Source organism: Lissotriton helveticus, chromosome 11, assembly GCF_964261635.1.
Source record: "Lissotriton helveticus chromosome 11, aLisHel1.1, whole genome shotgun sequence".
NCBI lineage: Eukaryota > Metazoa > Chordata > Amphibia > Caudata > Salamandridae > Lissotriton > Lissotriton helveticus.
Genome location: NC_136072.1, coordinates 805,173,077 through 805,195,125, shown reverse-complemented (window position 1 = coordinate 805,195,125; position 22,049 = coordinate 805,173,077). Strand labels below are relative to the sequence as shown.

The window sequence follows — 22,049 nt, the reverse complement described above, 5'->3', positions numbered from 1 at the left end:
AAGGGAACAACACTCTCAAACCTAGGAGACTTGCTCCCCTCATTGCCAACAGGGATCCTGGTAATAGGCGGTGATTTGAGCACTGTTATGAAAGTGGAATTGGATAGAGCAGGTGGATCAGTTAGAGGGGTGGGCTACTACCACAATTTGTAGATGCTTTAGGCCTAGCAGATCTGTGGAGGGAGTCCCATCTTCAACAGTGACACTATATATACTTTTCTGCCACACATGGTTGCTTCTCCCAGATAGTTTGCATCTTCATGATTCAGGCCCATGTGTCTAGATGTTGTACGGCCTAGCACCACGCTAGAGGGATCTTGGATCACTCACCTGTGGAGGTCCAGCTATTGGGCTCGAACAGTGATTTTGTCTTGATCCCTAGAATTGACCCTTGATACTTGCGGAATATGATGATGCGCGACAAGTTGTGTGAATCTGCAGACCTATACTTTAAAGAGTACCAGTGATCAGTTGCAGTTGCATTGGCTCTCACCCCCTGGATGGCATTCCAGACAGTGGTCAGGGGGAGGGCTCAGGCACTTATAGGGAGGAAGAAGAAGGACACCAGATTACAATGTTTGGCGATAGAAAACCAGAGAGCAGAACTGGAGGAGGTGGCACAGTCTACGGGCGAGGCTGAGTACTGTCACAGACTGCGGATGCGCCAGCAGAACCTGCGGGCACTGGTGGAAGATTTAGCTTGCGAACACATCCTGGTGACACAGTGTCGCCTATATGATGTGGGTGACAAGGCCAGTAGGCTTTTGGCATGACTTGATAAATGAGATAAGAAACATTCATGGGTACTGACTATAGTGGATGAATCGGGAGTCCACCATATGCCTAATGCAGCCATGGCGGAGGCCTTTGCCTCCTACTATGAGGCCCTCTACGCCCCTTAGACTGTTATGACGACAGCAGATTGTGCTGATCTCCTCAGAGATCTGTCTCTACAGGAGCTGACACAACTGATCATGACTCACTGGAGGCGGACCTGACTAGGGCACTGGGAGACCTACAGTCGGAAAAGGCACCGGGCCATAGTGGCCTACCGGTTGAATAATATAAGAGTTTGACTAGCATCATGGCTAGGCCCATGCTTGAGATGCTCCGGGAGGTGAGCAAAGCTGTCTGCTTACCGGAGGAACAAAGGACGGCAACTATAATTGTTATCCACAAAGAAGGCAAGCCTCCCTCTGACTGTGAGTCCTACAGACCGATATCCTTGTTGAATATGGATGCAAAGATATTGGCAAAGGCCCTGGTGACCATGTTAATAGAGGTCATCACATCTCTAGTACATCCTGACCAGTCAGGATTTATGCCTAACAGAAGCACTATGCTCAATCTTTGATGCCTATATGGGATGCTCCATTTGATGGAGTCTCAGCTCTCCTTATGGCCCTAGACGCCAGAACGGCCTATGGCGCAATTGAGTGGCTTGACTTCTTTGCAGTGTTAGAGAGGTTGGGTTTTAGACCACGGTTCTGTACTTGGGTCAAGCTACTCTATCGTTACCTTAGGCCATGGTGAGAGTGAACAGCGTGATGTCCCGTAGCTTTGAACTGAGGAGAGACACTCATCAAGAATGTCCTCTCTCCCCCATGTTATTTGCCTTCGCACTTAAGCCACTGGATGCACGGATCCGTCAGGACCCTTTGATATGGTGGATTCAGAAATCAGGAGGCATGGAGGAACGAATCTCCGTATATTCCGATGACATCCTTCTGTATGTTACCCAACCTCGTTTTTCCATAGATCGAATCATGCAGGTGTTTCATATCTTTGGGGACCACTCAGGCTATAGAATCAATTTGGTCCAAGTCCGTAATTTAGCCGCTCTCAGGGATGAAGCCCCGACAGCCACGTTACTGTCCAGCTCCGATTTCCACAGAGGGATTCCATTATCTGGGGATGTATGTTACACAGGACCCTAAGGAATTCCTCCAAAAGAATATCCTCCCCCAACTGGAAAGAGTCAAGGGAGATGAGACGCACTGAGACAGGTTGCCACTGACGCAGATAAGAAGAGCAGCCCTCTTCAAAACGATGAGTCTCCCACAGTTCTTGTTTGCTTTGCAGAATACACTCTACAAAATCCCACTAGGGGTGTTTAAGAAAATAGACCATGCGGTTTGGATGTTACTGTGGCAGGGGTGCTCCCCAGAATAGCATTGGTCAAACTCCAAAGAGAGGTCTATGACGGGGGATTAGCAATCCCAGACATTCTGAAATACTACTGGGCCTCAACTCTTAGTGATTAACGACTGGGTCTTCACTGACCGTCAGAACCCCGCATACAGAGTAGATAGAGAGGCGATGGGAAGTGGGGATTACAAAGCTCTCCTCTATGGGGTGAAGAGGAACAAAGACATACTGCAACACACAATGACAACAGTTGGGGTCTGGAGAGATGCTACAAGATTTCTAGATTGGACAGCAAGACTCACTGGAATGACACCATTGTGGCACAGTCAATTGTCTGAGGTGGGGGGCTGAGGGGTTCAGAGGTTTTAGGGCCTGGGGGTTGCTAGGCATCGAACATTTAGGCGATGTCTGGAGAGACCAGGCTATTATCAATTCGAAGACCTAAGCCGAAAATACGAGTTAGCTGACTCCTGAATGCTTTCGATATATGCAACTCGGCTGTGCACTCCGATGCCACATTCGGGAGGGCGAATAGCTCCTGGAGTCCTCCCCCCTGGAGGACCATGTTCTCACAGAGGCACTGTCAAACAAAGCTGTGTGAATGATCTATTGCAACTGATCAACAATGCTCCTAACCCACCTGAGTCTCTGAGGAAGGCATAGGAGGTGGATGTGGGCGACTTGGACAAATTGAAGTCTGGGCGGAAGCTGTCTAGAGTCCACGAGAGACAGCTATGCGAGCCTGTTTCAGACTGATCCAACTGAAAATATTACACCAGACCCACTACTCATAGACACAACTGCATAGAATTGGCAGGGTTGCGACCAGCAATGCAAGAAGGGATATCAAGATGAGGGCACCTTTGTCCACACTCTCTGGGAATGCACACACATACAGGAGTGCTGGGTTAAAACAACTGAATCACACAGGTTGAGATGCCTTTGGAAGCAAAATGGCCAATTCTGGGGATTACTGGGGAAACCACATGGCCTCGATATACCGAGATCTGTTTGCAATTGGCGGCGGCTGTAGCCAAGAGGAAAATCGCCAGGGCATGGGGCGCTACATCCACCCCCGCTTCCCTGGATTTTGTGGACTGGGGGCGGACCAAGACGACTGGTGCCAGGGGGCAGAAAAAGAAATATACAAAGCATGGGGTTGTCCCCGAAACTGGGAAAAGGTGTGGGGGTGGGGCCTGGCGGACCAAAGTGGGTTAGGCATGGTCAAGGGATGGCACTAGTGATGGGAGTGAAAGGGGAGGATAATCAGGGAAGGTCAGGGCGCTCTCTGCATATCTATGGCCATTAAAGCACCACATTTGACGTGATGGATAGGTTTATTCTGCACTGTGCCAAACCTAAGATCTCTATATGAATAATATTCATTGACTTACTCTGTACTGTGTGGTCTATGAAGCTTTTCCTTAATAAAAAGATTTAAAAAAACAGGTTGGCAAGTGCAGGGGTAATGTGATCCCATATTTTTGTACTAGTGAGGAATCTGGTTGACGTACACGTCACTGCTCTAAGAGGGGCTAATCAACTATTTGGAAGGACAGTGATGACAGAGGAGCTGAAGTGCAGAAGAGAGATCCAGGGCCTCTATTCCCAGCTTCCAGTCCAGGAAGGAGAGAAAATGTTTAAGCTTCCCCAGCTTTTTATGGTGGAATCTGGCAGACTTAACACATTGTTGCGTGTTTTTTTAGGGTGCACTTGCAGTCAAGAAGGAATACCAAAGACTTAGCAGGGGCGGCCAGATGCGAGGTGAATTATCTGCAAATTTTTGAGATTCAAGAGAGAAAGTCCGGGCGGGGTCAGATATGGATGCTAGTACAATTACATTCTATAAAGAAAATTATACATCTTTCCTTTTTCTGCTGAACTCTACTTCCTATATCAAATAGTTGTATTTTGTTTTAAGGAAATGTTTTTTTAGTGCAAGCTCATTTTCTTTTGTAAATGAGGAAGATTATGCATCATAAATAGTTCTACTGCTGCATCATGTCGTTACACGAGGTGCGTCAGAATGTCTTACACAAAGATGGGTGGTGTTCTCTGGCTAAATAGCTTTGTGATGAAGTCTTTCCTCCTCTGAGTATTACAGAATTCTAAGATGGCCGTTCCTTGCTATACAGTGATTGACTACCCTGCTCTACTGTTTCAGGCACAGAATCTCAGACTTTCCTGCAATTCTTTTTACTGATGTCAGCCTTCAGCTCCCTTGCCTTCAGCCTACACACTCTCCCTCGGTAAATATATGTGCCTATGCAGATTTATTTTGAAAAGACATTCACAAAAATGTCCTTTTTATGTTGAACTTGATTTTAATTTGTTGGATTTTATTGTAGCAAAAGACTTTTTAATGTAAGTGCTTTTCCTGATGTATATGGGAAACATTGTACTTCTGAAATTGTGTGTTTCTACTAAACCAACATGCCAGTGTATGTGGCATTCCTGTAATTTCTCACACAAAGATGGCTGCAACATTTTGGCTAAAGAGTTTAAGGGTGAAATCTATCTTAATTTGAGTATTACGGCAAACAAAAATGGCCCCTCCATGCTGAGATTTGCTAGCCTGCCCGATTTGAGTATTTTTTGTGGAAAGGAACCACAGGTACAAAGCATTTTTTGTGTTCACTAATGCTCCACATCAGAGTTTGTGAACACTTAAATCAGTAACTTGTTTCGGACCCTTAATATGGGTTTAGAAATTGGTAAAGAATTGCTATTTGGAAGGGGTGTGTTGCAGGCAGTCCTTCGAAACAGCGATTTCTATTCATATGTATCAACGGTTTACGACCAAAATGGTCCTACAGCAGTGGACAGATGCTGCTTCCCCAAGTTTTCATGGTAACTCATTTTTAAAAGCGAAGGGGTCCCCATGGCAACCCTTCTTCTTTGTGAATGTTACAAAATTGGCAAGTAGGCAGTGGTCCATGGAACCACTGCTACCTCTCAACCAAACGTTTTCAAAATAATAAGTAAACTTTTATTTTTAAACACAGGCCTGTTTCCTTTAAGGAAAACAGGCTGCATTAAAAAAAGTAACATTCTTTGAAAGGCAATCAAAGACGATGGTCTACTGAACCCAGCAGTCTAGCAGACTCCCATCCCTGTAATGGCCTCTAATCGGAATGAGTCACAACCTACCTTGTGAATATTAACGAGGCAGATAGAATTGTTACCCACTCCAAATCTGAATTTTCCGAACCAACCTATGTGTACAAATGTAGGTTTGGAAAATGATTTACTGGTCGCAAACTGTGACCAATGTTTTGTGAGCAGTAAATAGTACATCTTACCCACGGTTCTAGACTCTTTCTTCATATTCCACGACCGTTCCACCGCCTGGGTGTCCTTTTGTTAAAGACATCCGAAGTAAAGGGTGACTCCACAGTTTGGTATTTGTAAGGCCTGGTAGGCCTAGGCCAGAATCCCTGCTTCTCCACTGAAAAACCACTTCTCTCATCAAAAGAACCCTTAAAGGCACAATTTTAAGACCTACCAGAAATAATTCACATTTTCGTCCTGGAAAAGTTGCTAATATACGGCAACCTTGAGGAAGATTCATACTGGTTCTGCATTTTTTTAATTTGTTTACTTTTTTCGCCCCTCTTTCTGGCCTTTTTCTTCTTTCGTTTTTCTCCATTTCCCTATCCTCTCTTTTTCCATCTAATTCCCTTCTTAAGTCTAATTTTTCTCTATTTGTCGCTCCCTTTCTTTTCCTACCCCTACCCCCCCTTTCTTCTGCTCAAACTACAAAGAGTTCTTCCTCCAGTGGAGTTAAACATCCTGCTCATTACCTTGTAGGTCTTCCTCCCGCCTTCCACTCACTTTTTCCTCCACTTAGTTAATCCTCTACTACCAGGTAAATTGTGGAAGTTTAAGGACATCATTCTGAGGCACCTTCCCCATGTTACATAATACTCATTGGGGTTTAACCCCTTGGCTGCTGCCGTCAGCCAACGGTCGTCGCTTGCACTACCTTGGTAGTGCTGCGAACGTCCGTTGGCCGATGCTGCCCCACCCGTTTTTCGAACGTTCAGCACTGGAGCTGAACGTTCGCCGCAGCCAAGGTGTTAACAACGCCTCTGAGTCGCTCCTCAGTTGATCCTAGCAGACATCATATAATACGCCTTGGTGCTCACATGGCTTCCAAAGGGTTGCTCCTCTGTACCTCCTGGGTAGACTCCATATAATACTCCTGTGTGTCTTACGAGGGTCTCCAATGGGTTCCCCGTCTGTTGCTCCTGTCTCTTTGATAAGACTCACTGTAATACTCCTTAGTGGTTTAACAGTGCCTACAATGGGTTGCTCCTCTGTCGCACCCGGGTAAACTCCCTACAATGTGGCATGGTAGTTTAGTAGTGCCTCCAATGGATTTCTCCTCAGTCAAAGTTCAAAATATGCTTTATTCGATATTCAGCAATGAAATATCATATAAGCGAAGAGTTTCATAAAATATCATACAAACATACAATTACAAAAATAATTTAAAACAAACAATTTGGTCAATTCATTAAAATAAGTAAATGGTAACCAATTAAAAAGCAAGATCTGGAAAACCAATCTTAGAGTGATTAAAAGTTAACTAGAAAAGGAGCAATCAATTAGGCCTTACAAAATGACATAGCATGTACGACAAGATACATATATACAATTATTAAGAACATGATGGGCTTTTTCCATTTTACATGTCTGAGTATGAAAATGATAAAACACATGGTGGCCAGAGTCCCCTTTCACCAATTGTTATTGTTCATTACTCTGGGACCCGGGTAAAAATCGAACAAGTCCCAAGTAGAAATAGGGGCATCACCGGGTTTTGGTTGAGAAAGTCTTAAAAAGGGGACAATGTTCCTGTGTTTAAATCTGATCAATATCAGATCTCCCGAGATGTCTTTAGGCAGTCTGCCTAACCACCCCACCCTCCTGACGCTCACAATTCCGCCATCTAGGGCGGGCGGCAGCGGTCTGTTGTTGTGAAGCCAAAAGATGGTCTTATTTAGCAGCTCCTCGCTTGTTTCGTGATTTCCCTGACCAAGTTCAGGCACCCCGGAAAGAACGGACACGTAGGGGGCAGCTTCAGGGGGTAAATTAATTCTATGCCTTCTTGGCTGAGGACATCTAGGGGCTTTAAAAGGGGCACTAGTGGGGTTAGGAGTGTTATTATGGCCCCTTGGGAAGGGTATACTCAGGGCAAGGTCAATTGTTCGTGCTTTTCTGAGTTCAATAGGAATAAGCTTGTCCGGGTTTATACAGAGCGTGGAACGTGGGGAAACAGCAGAATTTACAGTTGGTGGGTAAGACCTTTTTACTATTAGTTCAACACTGGTCAACCTGTCTCCCAACTCCTTAATTTTAGTGACCAGGGGTAACAAAGCAGCATTCAACAATCGCTCAAATTCGGCCAATAGGGTCGATTGAAAGGGGGAAACAGGATTATTTAATGTAGACCCTGCTTTATGTGGCGTTAACACAATTGGATTGGCAGGGAGGGATGGGGAGCTACAACACATTAGATTAACATTTAATGGAGTTTCCTCATTGTTGAATTGGATTAAATCAGGGGATACAGGCACAATCTGGGTGGTACAGTTTATGAGATCATTGTCTTTGCCCAGTCTGGGGGGGGTTAATATATCAGGGACATAGTTAGTGCCGCACACGGCATTGAGCTCTTCCCAAAAATACATCATGGGAGGACTATGTATGGCCCGTCGACGACACTGGACAATAGAACATAAATATGTAAACTGTATGGTGTCTCTGTACCTCTTATGTTAGGACCAAGTGGGGTGGCCCGCCCCGGCCTCCTCTGGCCTCCGAGGGCCACAGAGGGCCCGCCCTTTGCCCGGGCTTAGCCCGCGCGCGTCCCGCGGAGCGGGAGGCGCGAGCAGTTTTCAAAGCCCCCGGCGGGAAGGGGAGGGGCTGGCAGTCCGTTGTGGCTCCCGCTGACTCCTGGAACCTGTAGGCGCTGTCTGACTCAGCGCGCCCCACCGACGATGCGTCTCCCGCGGAGCGGGAGGCGCGAGCAGTTTTCAAAGCCCCCGGCGGGAAGGGGAGGGGCTGGCAGTCCGTTGTGGCTCCCGCTGACTCCTGGAACCTGTAGGCGCTGTCTGACTCAGCGCGCCCCACCGACGATGCGTCTCCCGCGGAGCGGGAGGCGCGAGCAGTTTTCAAAGCCCCCGGCGGGAAGGGGAGGGGCTGGCAGTCCGTTGTGGCTCCCGCTGACTCCTGGAACCTGTAGGCGCTGTCTGACTCAGCGCGCCCCACCGACGATGCGTCTCCCGCGGAGCGGTAGGCGCGAGCAGTTTTCAAAGCCCCCGGCGGGAAGGGGAGGGGCTGGCAGTCCGTTGTGGCTCCCGCTGACTCCTGGAACCTGTAGGCGCTGTCTGACTCAGCGCGCCCCACCGACGATGCGTCTCCCGCGGAGCGGGAGGCGCGAGCAGTTTTCAAAGCCCCCGGCGGGAAGGGGAGGGGCTGGCAGTCCGTTGTGGCTCCCGCTGACTCCTGGAACCTGTAGGCGCTGTCTGACTCAGCGCGCCCCACCGACGATGCGTCTCCCGCGGAGCGGGAGGCGCGAGCAGTTTTCAAAGCCCCCGGCGGGAAGGGGAGGGGCTGGCAGTCCGTTGTGGCTCCCGCTGACTCCTGGAACCTGTAGGCGCTGTCTGACTCAGCGCGCCCCACCGACGATGCGTCTCTCCTCAGTCATTCCTGACTAACCTTAATATAATTACCTGCGCCTCCAATGGATAGCTCCTCTGTCACTGCTGGAAAAACACTCGATAATACACTGTGTAGATTTAACAGTGCTTCCAACGGATTCCTCCTTTGTAACTTCTGTGTGAACTCCATATAATGCACACTGATGATTTAACCATGCTTTCAATTGGGTGCTTTCCTGTCGCTCATGGGTAGAATCCTTCAAATGTCCCTTGGTGGTTTAGCAACACTTTAAAGAGGTCCCACCAATTTTGCACCTGGGTAGACTTCATAAAATACTTTTTGGTGCCTTAACAGTACCTTCATTGGGTTGATCTACTATTGTGATCCACTGTCACTTGTAGGTAAATTCCATATAATGCTCCCTGGTAGTGTAACAGTACCTCTGATGCCAGTGGGTAAGCTCCAGATACCACAATCAACCTCACTGATGGGCAGCAATCCGAAGATGGCAATTTTCTTTTAGAATTTGGGGATGAATTTGCACACAGTTTGCACCATGCTTAGTTGCTAATGTCATATCTATCTTTCTATCTATCTTAGCTCCAAAACAGAAGTTCAGCACTCCTATATCAATACAACGTAAGCAAAACAAGTTTTTGTAATTTTATACAAAAAGTGCAACATTCATCTTAGCGCATAAAGAAAACCGAGGCAGTCAGCCTAATGTTCACCATGATTACACCAGGATACTCGTGGATACATTGGATAACTGCAACCATTTACGTACTTGGCCTTATCCTCCCTCCTCATTGATTCACTTGCAATCCCTGCCCCATCTACAAAACTGTGTTATGAATCTGCTATCAGTGGTAAACTGTGATTCACGTGACCACAAATCTAAATATTTTTGAGGCAGCATAATCGAATTATGTCTGCAGTCTTGGTGACACGCTTCGCACATAAAACCAGGTGGCCCAAGACCCTAGAGATAAGTCTGCATTTAATAGCTGTCAGGGAAGTGCAACACACAGGGTGCCTGTCTTTTAAGAAATTTTAAGAGTGACAGCAGATACATTTTATAGAGGGGCTACCGTGAAACTCTTTTTGAAGAGGAGAAATTCAGTGAAAAACCCTTTAAGGCAGATAATTCGTTCAATCACTCAAAGATGGTAAATTATAGATTTCCACAGGGACAGAGTCTCCTTGCTTCAGGGGTAGATCAGCATAGATCATTAGGAAAAGTGAATCGCATAGAACAAGAGACTCCTAGACAGGAAATAGGGCTGAGTCCCTAGGGTAAGAGCCCTTGAGGTAAGAAGAGAAGAGCTCAAAGCTACAACAAAGCTGAAGCACAGGAAAGGGATTTATTAGGTAGAAAAAGGGGCTGGGATCATAGAATGAGAAATCCTTAGAGACTCAATGGGGATAGAAAAAGCAGGACACACAGATATAGCAAAGGGGTAGGCCAAAGGCTACTGTACTGGGAACAGTAGAAGGGAAGACTACTGTTCTGGGATGAGTAGTAGGTCAGGGTCATCAGCCAAGAAAGCATCTCAAACAGATCCTGTCATACAAGCGCTCACCTGCTGAACTGAAGACCTCCGGATTGCAGAGGTAGTACCGATGGGAGAACTGCTGCAGAACACGTTCTCTCTCTTGAGTCTCGCCGGTCAGCACCAGGACCTTCAGAAGTGACCTGAGGGTGGACAAAAGAGAACTCAGCACAGTATCCTTTACAGGCCCCGGATGTACCTGCAAAAACTCCAAGTGGAACTTCAAAACATGATGGTCTGGTCTGTCAGGAAACTCCCCAACAAGCCACTGTGCCTGAGGACAGTAGGACTGGTATTCCACCCTCTCAGGTTTTGGACAACGTGCTTTGTCAGTAAATTTCCTCAGTCAGTCCACCTTACTGCTACCAGGAGCAACCCACTTAAAAAAAAATAATTGGGCCTTAATTGCCACTGATTGCTATTCAGAAACTGTATAATGGACAGTTGGCATCCATGACCATATAAAAGATACGTCCTCATTCCAACTATGGTCCTACTCTGTGATTTTTAAAAGCCTTGTAATGTTCATAAAGAAGCACATTATTCAAGTTTAGAAATGTTCATAAACTATGCCATCCGCCTGCCCAGTATCCCACCCACACATTAAAAAAAACACTGCTTTCTTGCTGAGTTTGGAGGTAGAAATTGTGAGGCCTTTTATATCCTTGTGTGACTGACTGGGATCTTGGGGGGACTTTTTACCTGGCTCTCAACCTTTACAGGTGGCTAGTAAGCACAGATCGAGAATGTAAAAGTATGGACATTCTTGAGCAACAGAATCCATTAAAGGGAACAGATGAAATCTTCTGTGTAGATCTTTATCCGGTCACAAGATTTTTCGGTTGCTCCCAAGTCTTCTATTCTGATTTTACAACTGGAAGACTGCATATGTTTTCCCTATTTTATTTTACGATATTAACGGGCTTCGTCCCTGCATTCAGTGTTTATGAGTTCTGAGCAATACCTCCAACCAACATGTCAAAGCATGAAACTAATCCGTTTGTCCTTTGACATTTCAGTCCTTGGGTAGCAGTTTATGATGCCCTTCGGTGACTCTAAGCATAGCATTCATCCAGCCATGAATATGTAACCAGAAACCTGCTGATGGAAGTATTCTGAAATCATAATCCCGCTCTGCTTTTAGAACTGGCAAGTTTTTTAGACTTGGGGAAAAAAACAGGTCCAGAAAAAGAATCCTGGTTGGGTTTTATTACTGCCATTATGTTAACAGTTGATATTATTTAACCCCTTGTGTGCTGGTGACGGAACCATCCGTCACCAGCCACGGACGTGCTGTGCTGGTGACGGAGTGGTTCCGTCACGGCGTCACGTGCCGCCACGCCCACGCTGCCACGATTCCGCGCCTGCGCGGCGCGTTCTATTGAGCGGGCGGGGCCGTGACGGAACCACTCCGTCACAAGCACAGCATGCCCGTGGCTCGTGAAGGAGTGGTTCCGTCACGAGCATGGCAGCGCCGCGCGGCCCCCCTAGCGCCGCGGCGGAATTACTGCAGCAGCCAAGGGGTTAATATGACTCCAGAAGATCTTTGTGTTGATCGGCTTCATCATGAATCGTGAACCAATGTCTGATATCCTGTCATGGCTACCACACTCAGCACAATGGGTCAGCCGGTTAAAAACATGCGGCTGATACGTGGGTGTGACCTGTACGTCTTGAGTTGGAATCCACGCATCTCACCCATCGAAAGTCAATACTGAGTATTAAAAAACGGTCTACTAGTAACACATGAAAAAGTGAGTAAGGAAGAAATGCGTTACTTACCTGTAACAGCAGTTATCCAGTATTGGTGTCTTTCATAGATTCACATGCCTGAATCATTCCCCGTCGTCGAGACGGGAGTCCCCGGTACATAGAAAAGTAATGTCCTATAGACATACATAGAGAAAAGTAGGCCTAAGGGCCTTGCCTTGGTAGCCTATCTATGTCCTTTTGTAAAAAGGACCAAATTCCAGAAGGTAGCCAATCAGCTACCACCTCCCTCTAGAACCTTCCTGTCAGGAGCCTCAGTCTCTCAGATTTTCGTACGCACCAAGCTAGGTAGGCGTAATACATGCTAGAGAGAGAGAGGTGAGACCTTCCAGGAGAGGCGGGAGGGTTGCATGTGAATCTATGAAAGACACCAATACTGGATAACTGCTGTTACAGGTAAGTAACGCATTTCTTATCCAGTATTATGGGTGCCTTTCATAGATTCACATGCCTGAATCAGAGTAGCAAGCAATACATTATGCACATTTCTGATGGAACAGTATAAGCAGTCTGAGATAATAAATATAATGCGACTAAGAACCATCAACAAGTAACAAGAAGTAAGTAAATAAATGTGCATACCAGTGAAGGATGGTGGGAAGGAGGAAGGCTCACCTCACTGGAATAGGTGGCAAAGCACAGCCTGGCCCACAGCTGTATCCTGCATCAGCTCCGTATCCAGGCAGTAATGCCTGGTGAAGGTATGCGGCGATTTTCAAGTCGCCGCCCTGCAAATGTCCAGTATCGGCACTCCAGCGAATGGCGCTGCTGATGTGGACACAGCTCTTGTAGAGTGAGCTCTCACCTAGGAATGTAATGGCCGTCCGGCCTTGTCGTGGCAAAAGGCAATTGCAGAAGATATCCATCGTGAGATACTTTGTTTGGAAAATGGCATGCCTTTTCTAGGTCTGCTGAAGGCGATGAAAAGCTGATTAGTTTTTCTGAAGTGCTTAGTGTTGTCTAGGTAAAACTTGAGACACCTTTTTAGATCCAGAGAGTGCAGGGAATTGGGAAAAATGAAAGGAGGACCAGAGGTTCCTTGAGGTGGAAGTCCGACGGGACCGTAGGAATAAATCGAGGGTTAGTTCTTAAAATCACTCTATTTTTCTTGAAACTGCATGAAAGGATTTTGCATGGAAAGAGCTTGTAGTTCGCTGACCCTCCTGGCTGAGGTCCGAGCAAGTAGAAGGGCTGTTATCCAGGAGATGTATTGGAGATCAGCCCAGTGGATGGGCTCAAATGGGTGCTTCATCAGCTAGTTGAGCACCATGTTGAGATGCCATGAAGGTGGAACCCTCCTTGGACGAGGAAAGGATCTGTAGAGCCCTTAAGGAATTGTTATATTAACCTGTGGGACCAGAGAGAGGGTCATTTTGAAGGTCTTGTAAACCGTGAGCTTGCTGCCAAGTGCACTCTGATAGAATCATGCGCAAGACCTGATTGTGTCAGTTGTAAGAGGTATGGAAGCAACTGTTCTGGGGTAACTCGAAATGGATGGAGAGCTTTGTCCTTACACCAGATGCAAAAGTGTTCCCATTTGAAGGAATAGGTCTTATTTGTGCGATCTGCTCATGCATTTGCGAGAACATCCTTGCACTCCTGCGGAATGTCCAGTTGGTAGAACTCTCTGTACTGAGGAGCCATGCCGATAATCTGAATGAGATCAGGTTTGGATGAAGTACTTGGCCTTTGGACATCTTGAGACGTATGCTGGCTTAGACGGATTGGGGGTTGGACTGAAAGGCGATGGAGGTCCGTGAACTAGTGCTGCCTCTGCCAGAAAGGTGCAATCAGAATTAGGGTGCAGTGTTCCGTCTGCATTTTCCGCAGGACTCTTGGAATCAGGGGAAATGGCGGAAAGGCGTACGCAAAGATGCTTGCGCCATGTGATGGAAAATGCATTCCTTAGGGACCCTGACTAGGGATGCCAACCTGCGAAGTGCGGGCATTTAGCGTTCATTCTCAACGCAAATAGATCGATTTGCGGCACGTCCCATCTGGAGAAGATCTGGTCGATAATTTGTTGTTCTAGCTCCTACTTATGTGATGATGTTTCCTGCATACTCAACACGTCGGCGAGCACATGGTCCTCGCCTGGAACATATTCAGCCTTTAGGGTTACATTGTGGAGTATGAGCTCATCCCAGATTGTTATGCGACTCGAGAGAGAGTGTCAGCGAACGTGTCTCTCCCTGATTGTTGATGTAGTGCATAGTCGTGGTGTTGTCCGTCCGGACGAGCTTAAGGGAATATTAGGTTCTTGGCAGGAAAACATGAAGGGCCAGGAAGACCGCCCGCAATTCGAGCAGATTGATAGGTAGCTTCTGCACCATAGGATCACCCGCTTATCTGTAGCTCCTGCAGGAAAGCTCCCCAGCCTTCCAAGGAGTCGCCTGTTGTGGCAATATGAGGAGTAGCCGGAAGCAGGAATGACAAACCTTGAGACAGGTTTTGAGATGTCATCTACCATCGAAGGGCTCCGACCATCTGAGGATTCACTTTTATGTGGCCTTCGAATGACCCTGTGTATTGGACTCACTGCTTTGAGAGCGCCTCCTGTAGATTACTCATTCGTAGACGACAGTGAGGAATCAGGAGGATAAGAGGCGGACTGGAAAGACTTTCCTCGGGACTATTATAGCAGCTAGTGTAAGGAGCCTGTTCATCCTCTCTGGATGGGAAGGCTTTTGCCGACCTTGTGTCCAGGGTTGCACCTAGGAAACTGATGCACTGAGAGGGTTCTAGGATCGATTTTTCCTGATTGAGGTTGAGACCCAGGCAATTGAAAAGCTTTAAACAGGCGTTGGAAGACCTGGACGCATCTTTTAAGGATGAAGCCTTGACCAACCCGTCATTTAGATATGGAAAGACTTGGTGATGACACTGTCTGAGACATGCCGGCACCGTGGCAGGACATTTTGTGAATATGCGCGGTGCAGACTTGAGCCCGAAGGGCAAAACGCAAAACTGCAAGTGTCTGTCCGCTACTGCAAATCTCAAGTACCTTATGCGATTCCTGTGATTTGGGATATTGAAGTAAGCGTCCTGTATGTCTACGGACGCCCTAAAATCCTGCTCTTACAGTAGTCGCAAGACCTCCTGGATCGTTACCATGCGAAATGACTGCTTTTTAAGAATATGTCGAGGGCCCTGAGGTCCAAGATTGGTCTTCCTTTTTGTCTGGATCAGAAGAAGCGGGATTAAAACCCTTTTCCCGTCCGAGATAGAAGTACGCTCCCTATTGCTGTCATAGAAGCAGCCGTAGATTTTTGTCATTTCCGCTGTCCTCTACCTTGAAAGGACTACCTCCCAAAAGAGGATTGCTTGTTTTGCTGTTGATGGCGCTGGTATTGTGGCCTATTCTGGCCTGAAGAGCAGGAAGACTTGTATTGATAATTTCCTAGGAAGACTGGCCTCTTCCTCTATTTTTACTAAAGGACTGGTGCTTATACTGAAGAGTGCCCAAAACTCTCGCAGTGTCTGATTCGTCAATTTATTGTGCCAAATAGTAATTGACTATCATATGCAATGTCCAAAACCTTTGTTTGCACCTCAGGACTTAAAGAGGTTGCCTTTAGCCGTCCTTGGAGCCGCAAGGCTGCTGCTTCAGCCAACTGGCAGAACCCTGTCATAGTGATATCCATCGCGCAGACGATAGTTTCTGACGCCGATGCTGCACCATCTAGCAGAATCCTTTTTACTTCCTCTTTGGATGGAGTTGGCAATTCCGACAGGTATGGGGCTATGTGTGCCCACCATTGTCCATGATAGCTTCTTCCCCAAAAACGAGTTTTAAACTCATTAAAGCCATATTAATAAATGCCAGATCTTTTATTAGTTTTTACCGTCATTGCTGACATCTCGGAAAAATTGTTCCCAATGTTTCCACTCTTTTTGCGTATTAGCAGGAGGAAGTGACCAAGGGGTCGAAGGATTCCTGGAGTTTTTCTGGGCCGTCTGTGTCGCTACGGAGTCCGGCGTAGGATGTCCTGTTAAGCACGCCGGTGCTGTATCTGGTGCCCAATATTTGTTATCCAACTGAGGGATCGCAAGTGATACAGAGGAGGGGTTCTGCATGACCCTTACCCCTTCTGACTATAGGTAAGTGATAAACGGTATTGACCTTACTGCCTTCTTGAGAGATTCTCTGAAGTCATGCAAGAAGCAGGACTGTTCTTCAGAGGTCATTCAGAGCTTAAAACGTGGAGCAGTCCTCACTTCCACATTATAAGAAAATCCAGAATTTGCGGATTTTCCCTTGTAGATTGCCGTCATAGATTATGCCGTCGTAGACGAGCCGTCATAGAGGAGGCCGTCATAGACGACGCCATAGACGATCCGTCGCAGACAAGTCCGCCGACGTCGTCTTAGACTAGCCTTTGTAGGCGAGGCCGTCGTAGATGAGGACGTCGTTGATGAGGCCGTCGTAGACGAGGTCATTCTATAGTAGGCCCTTGTTGACGCGGTAGACAGGCCGTCATAGACGAGCAGTCATAAACAAGGTTGTCGATGACTATGCCGTCGTAGACAAGCCATCTAAGATGAGCCTTCGTAGATGAGGCCATCGTAGACGAGGCCCTCGTCGATTCCGTAGACCAGCAGACATAAACGAGGCCGTCGTCGACGCTCTCCGTCGACGCTTTAGCCGTCGACGTTCTCGTCGTCGACGCTCTCGTCGACGCCCTCGATGTCGACGCTCTCGGTGTCGTCGACGCTGCTCTCGGCGTCGACGCTGCTCTCGGCGTCGACGCTCTCGGCGTCGACGCTCTCGGCGACGCCCTCGACGTCAACGCTCGTACCTGATAAATGCAGAGCGGCCGGGAAACTGAAAGTACGGCCGGCCTGCGGCCGGCCATGAATAATTAGGGGCGGAGAAGCCCTTTCATGTGCTGTGCTGCGTGAATGCGCGTTCGTGTTTGATCACGTGGTTCACGTGAACTTCAAGAAAACGCCAGCTGAAAGCCCTTAGTTTCACGAGGATTTTGCCGACTTGAATTCTCGCTCTGCTCGATGCGCTTGACGCGCATCGATAGGTCGCGAGACCTAAAAAACGGATCCTAATTTGGGAGGGGCAGAGAAAGAAACCTGGTACTGGCAGGAATGCTGTCAGTCAGGACAATGAATTGAAGATCTCTGGTCCACAGTTTATGGAAGAATCATACGACTCTGCCTCAGGGCACATAATAATAATAATAATAATAATAATAATAATAATAATAATAATAATAACCATAATAATAATATAATGCCATGAGGCAAACAGGGAGTGTTAGACTAATTGAGTAAGGATTTGTAAAAAACCTAGTTTGGAGTGTAGATTTTATTCACTCTGATTTTGTAACTGCTCATGTACTTAATTATATGATGGGAACTGTTCCTCTATGACTTGTGGAGAGGTGTGGCTCACTGGTTAGAGGCGGCAGACCTGTAAGCAGATAACGGCCCGGGACCAGGGTTCAATTCCCGGCAGGGTCTTGGACCAGGGTCAACGAACTCGATAATTCTCGCCTCAGTGTCTACTCTAACCAGGGAACACACTCGGTAACTCTGGGCATTAAGCTTGCCTCATCTCTACAATGGCCTCCCACAGACGCCGGGGATGCCTGGTTTCACCCTGGAGATACCCAGAAAAAGGGACCATCTCACAGGGAAAACCAGGACGGGTTCCCCAGCGGTCTACAGCGCCAGGACACTCGGGTAGAGTAACAGTGCGCTTTACAAGTATCCCACATTTACATTTACATTTACTTGCAGAAGAGAAGCACATAATAAATATTATAAAAGTTTGTGTGTTTACTTATTATAAAATTTAGGGGCACCCCTCTTACCTTATCTTTCCCCTGTAAGAGCAAGAGGTTCTCTTACAGGTTGGTCGGCTTCTAAGCACCCCATCAGTCATGTAAGCACAACTCAGAGGCAGGAAAGCGAAACACATGTCCATTTTCCTTATCACCGCAAAGGCTGCAGTTTCTTTGGGGCAAGGGCCTTCTGCCCAGGTATGGGCCCTCCTCCGAAGCTGCAGTTCTCATGACATTATTATCAATAGTAGTAATTGTAGGATCTGACATAAGTTGCCCAATGGTAACTTGAAAGCGCTGAGTGTCAATTACAAGGGTACTGTAGAAAGGAAGCTTCCTTTTTCACGACTAATATCTTACAGTAGTATATGATATTATGTGCTTCTTGTTATGTTCTGTTATGTTATAAGCTATATGTTATGTTACAGGTCAAGTTATTTATAATATTATTGGTTATATTACATGGTATAATATTGAAAGGAGGAAAACACGTAAAGTCAAACAACTGGAAACTGCACGTGTAGTGAGAAATGTTATTTTCCCAACATGCCAAACATCTAGACGTGAAAAGTGATAGCCTCTGGAAAAACAGGGAAGTTGATAGCCCTGTTCCATGTATTATTTAGCTTATAATAAAACAAAAAATGCTTTTACTTTCTTAAATGAGGAAAAAGTCAAACACAGGCTTCACCGGCATCAAAATTACATTATATATACTAACACATATAAAGCCTGATCAGCACATTGCGTGGCATCTGACAGTCTGCAGAGATTGAACAGAGACTGAGCACTGTGCACCCGGCAAGCATGTCTTCGTGTTAAAATTTTATGGCACTCAGTTTACCAACTCTAGAAGTATAGAAGGTTGAGTCTGTCCTGCTAGGATTCAAATTTAATACAACACACTTTTTAGGTCGTGCTCGCTCTGCGAGGCATGCTGTTTTAGAGTATGCACTAGAAGCCCCATCCACTCTCTGCCCATATTTTGAATTGACTTGTGCCATTGTCTTTCATGAACGCTGGCTTCTGATTCACTATGAGGCTTGTTAGTCCCTCCTTGGTACCGCCTTGTCTCCTTTAGTTACCGCCCATAAGAACTGGACCTTTTACTGGTGTTGATACATGCTCTACTTTATAAGTTGGTGAGCATTATTTTCCTTAATGCTCTTTCCCTATTCCACACACGACATGGAGGCACGCCTACTACTGTATTTATTTAAATTACTCTGCGGTCTGCTTTAACTATAGCAGGCACACTTATTCACTTATTTAATTTACGGCGCAGTCCGCTTTCAGCATAGTGGCTGCGCCTATTTGATTAATTATTTTACAGGCGGCCGCTTTCACATTAGCGGCTGTACTTATTTATTTTATTAATTAATTAATAGCGCGGGTCACTTTCACTGCGCACATTTCTGAATTCATTTATTTTTACTTTGTGTGAACGCGCACCATATGCGCTTTCACTTTAATATTGTCCGAGCCCCTTTGTTTAGACGCTGCTCACTGTAACCTGAATACAGTGAGCAGCGTCTAAATAAATGGGCGTGGCCAACATTAAGGTGCTCTCACATTTGCGAGAGTACGAGCTTTTGGCATTAAAAATCACATTGCCTTTTGTATGTATATTTGGTTTATAACGCATAAATAAAAGGCATTGTCATTTACAATGCCAATCGCTTAACCTCTCGCAAAATACCTATTGCATTGAAAATGCTTGTTGTATCGAGCTTACAGATCTGCCTGTAATCACTTGGGACAGTTTGAGCACTACAATTCCATACTACTGGCTAGTTCAGGTAGAAGTCATGGGAATGCACATTCTTGCAAGCAGCAACCCCTATGTGGTGGTGCCCAACCATCGAAAGGAAAGGCTGGAGCCAAATGGGTCATCTGCTGATGTCCTCACCATTAGTCCCAGCATGAGTCAGACGCATAGCCAAGGGCACAAGTCATTTTGTTAAATCTCACAAGCTCACCTCAGGGCCTGGTCAAGTGTCTTCCCAGTAAAGTCAAAGAAGGTGAGATACTCTTGAGCCACCATCCGGCTGAAGTCGGTGCTGAAAATCAGTTCAGGGGCAGAAGAGAAAGACATGCACACGTTACAAGCAGGAAAATAGGTTTAGCTCTTACGAGAGTATAGTACATTTACAGTTTTCATTCAGTGGTGCATAGAGTGACTGAATAGAACACACATTTCATATTTGTGCTACACAGAGGTAACGAGGAGTCTCCCTATTACATAGAAGATTCACGTTTGTTCTAGTGGGGGAAGACTTCAGAATAGTGCGCTATTATTTGTGTGAAGAACCACCAGGTGAGTGGAAAGAGGAGTTATGTTAGTGTACTGGGTAAATGGTTCTTCTCAGCAACATTCTGGCATACTCTGTTAAAGTTTCTAGAACGAGGCTGCTATTGGGAGCTGCCTTTTTTAACCAGATTCTCAAAAATATACTGTAGTAGTGCGTGTTTCCATCTACATTTGGAATTCATTAAGGTTTCTTGGAGTATTCCAGGAAGCTGCAACTGCAACTGCTATAGTGTTCCAAAGAGTATTCCTAAAAAATTATTTGTGAATTTCTGTTTTTGCTTTAATAAATTTCACACACATCTGTACACATGAACGTACATTATCATTTGATGTTTCTTTTTTTCCCAATGGCAAAATATTTTTCTACCCGCTTTCCTTATATGCCTATCAATTTTGAGGTGATCCTTACCCAGTAAAACTCCAGACACTAATTTATTCCTCTCCTTGACTGAAGTAAATCTTCAACCATTTAAAGGGTGGGAATTGGTGAAGAAAAAGTTTCTGAGCATCCCCAAACTCACAGCCTGAAACACCTTCATGGAGCAGATTTACCCCATGCAATATGACACCATGGTGGCAAATGGATACAATTGCACATGTAAATCAAGACGAAATTAACTAACATATGCAAACAGACTTGTGAATTGGGCCCATATTTCCTGCAAGAGTTACTCATTTAGCGAGTGACACAAGTAGCAGCTATTCTGAAGTATTCTGTTAAAGTTATCGCCGCACCCTCTCGCTCTACTGATTGCTCATCTCCACAAACGGAATTAGACATCTGTCTGCGAGGGAAACTCAGAATAATAATAATAATCCACATTTGTAAAGCGCGAACAAACACTCATAAGAGACTCCAGGCACTGGGGGCAGTCAGGAAGATTAAGCAAGCTATTGCCCAGAGTCACATGGTGCTGGGCTAGAACCATTTCAAAAGTACGATTGTAATCGGATACAATGCCATAAAAGTAGCAGGTTATGCACTATATATTAACGATGAAACAATAACATCCACTTCTGCCATTGCCAGTGGCAGTCTTAACCCGTCCACCATCCTGTCCTAAATCTAGATACCTAATGCCCTTTATAAATCAAACCACCCATCTCCCGGCAATACTTGACCCACCATCATGCTGCATGAAGGGCTCATTTCCTTACTTTTTCTGAAGATGAGGAGCGACTTCTGACTTCCTGAAACCATCCAGGTTGTACAGCTTTGTGGCCAACGTCTTGGCAGCGTCATGATTCTTGAGGGCCCCGTTAGAAACCAATTGGACGTCGGACTCTGGCTCCTGTGACCGAATCGATGAGTAGCTGCATAGAAAGCCAATATTTCATCATAAAAAAGGAATTAAAGTACCAGAATGATAGCTAACCAAAGTAAGTGCAATCTAGGCTGAGCTAGGCACATGATGAGTGATAATATTCTGATATGACTAAGCTCTGAAATTAGTTAAATCATTTAAAAAGAAAGAAGCATTGTGTACAGAGAGACCCTTCAGACAAACAACTTTTTGAAGGAGAATGATCAGGAGTGATATACCCTACAAACGTGTGGGATAATCAACAGGAATGAGTGACATCCTACAAAATGAAGTGAGACCAGTAATAAATGAAGCCTCTGAACAGTAATACGAATCCCCAGTGGAAGCAAGGACACTAATACCGTGATTAGTATCATATAGAATAGAATGACACCTGTTTAGTAGGAAACCACATACAAGTAAGAAGACCTTTAAGGAAGAAGCTAAATCTTCTACGAGTCATGATATCATGTGTGTTGGCGGCAAGTGTCAGCGT

At 46.0% G+C, this 22,049-nt stretch overlaps 1 protein-coding gene across 5 annotated transcripts in view; it reads right to left on the bottom strand.

Annotated features, from left to right (window-relative positions):
- Positions 1 to 22,049, bottom strand: part of LOC144791980 (uncharacterized) — a 426,669-nt gene that overhangs the window by 85,761 nt on the left and 318,859 nt on the right. For all 5 annotated transcript variants that reach the window (XM_078666847.1, XM_078666845.1, XM_078666846.1 and 2 more), the window contains exons 5-7: positions 21,408 to 21,563; positions 19,918 to 19,998; positions 10,401 to 10,513 (exon numbers count right to left, since the gene is read on the bottom strand). In XM_078666847.1, the coding sequence (XP_078522973.1) occupies positions 10,401 to 10,513; positions 19,918 to 19,998; positions 21,408 to 21,563 (350 nt within the window). The remainder of the gene's footprint in view (positions 1 to 10,400; positions 10,514 to 19,917; positions 19,999 to 21,407; positions 21,564 to 22,049) is intronic.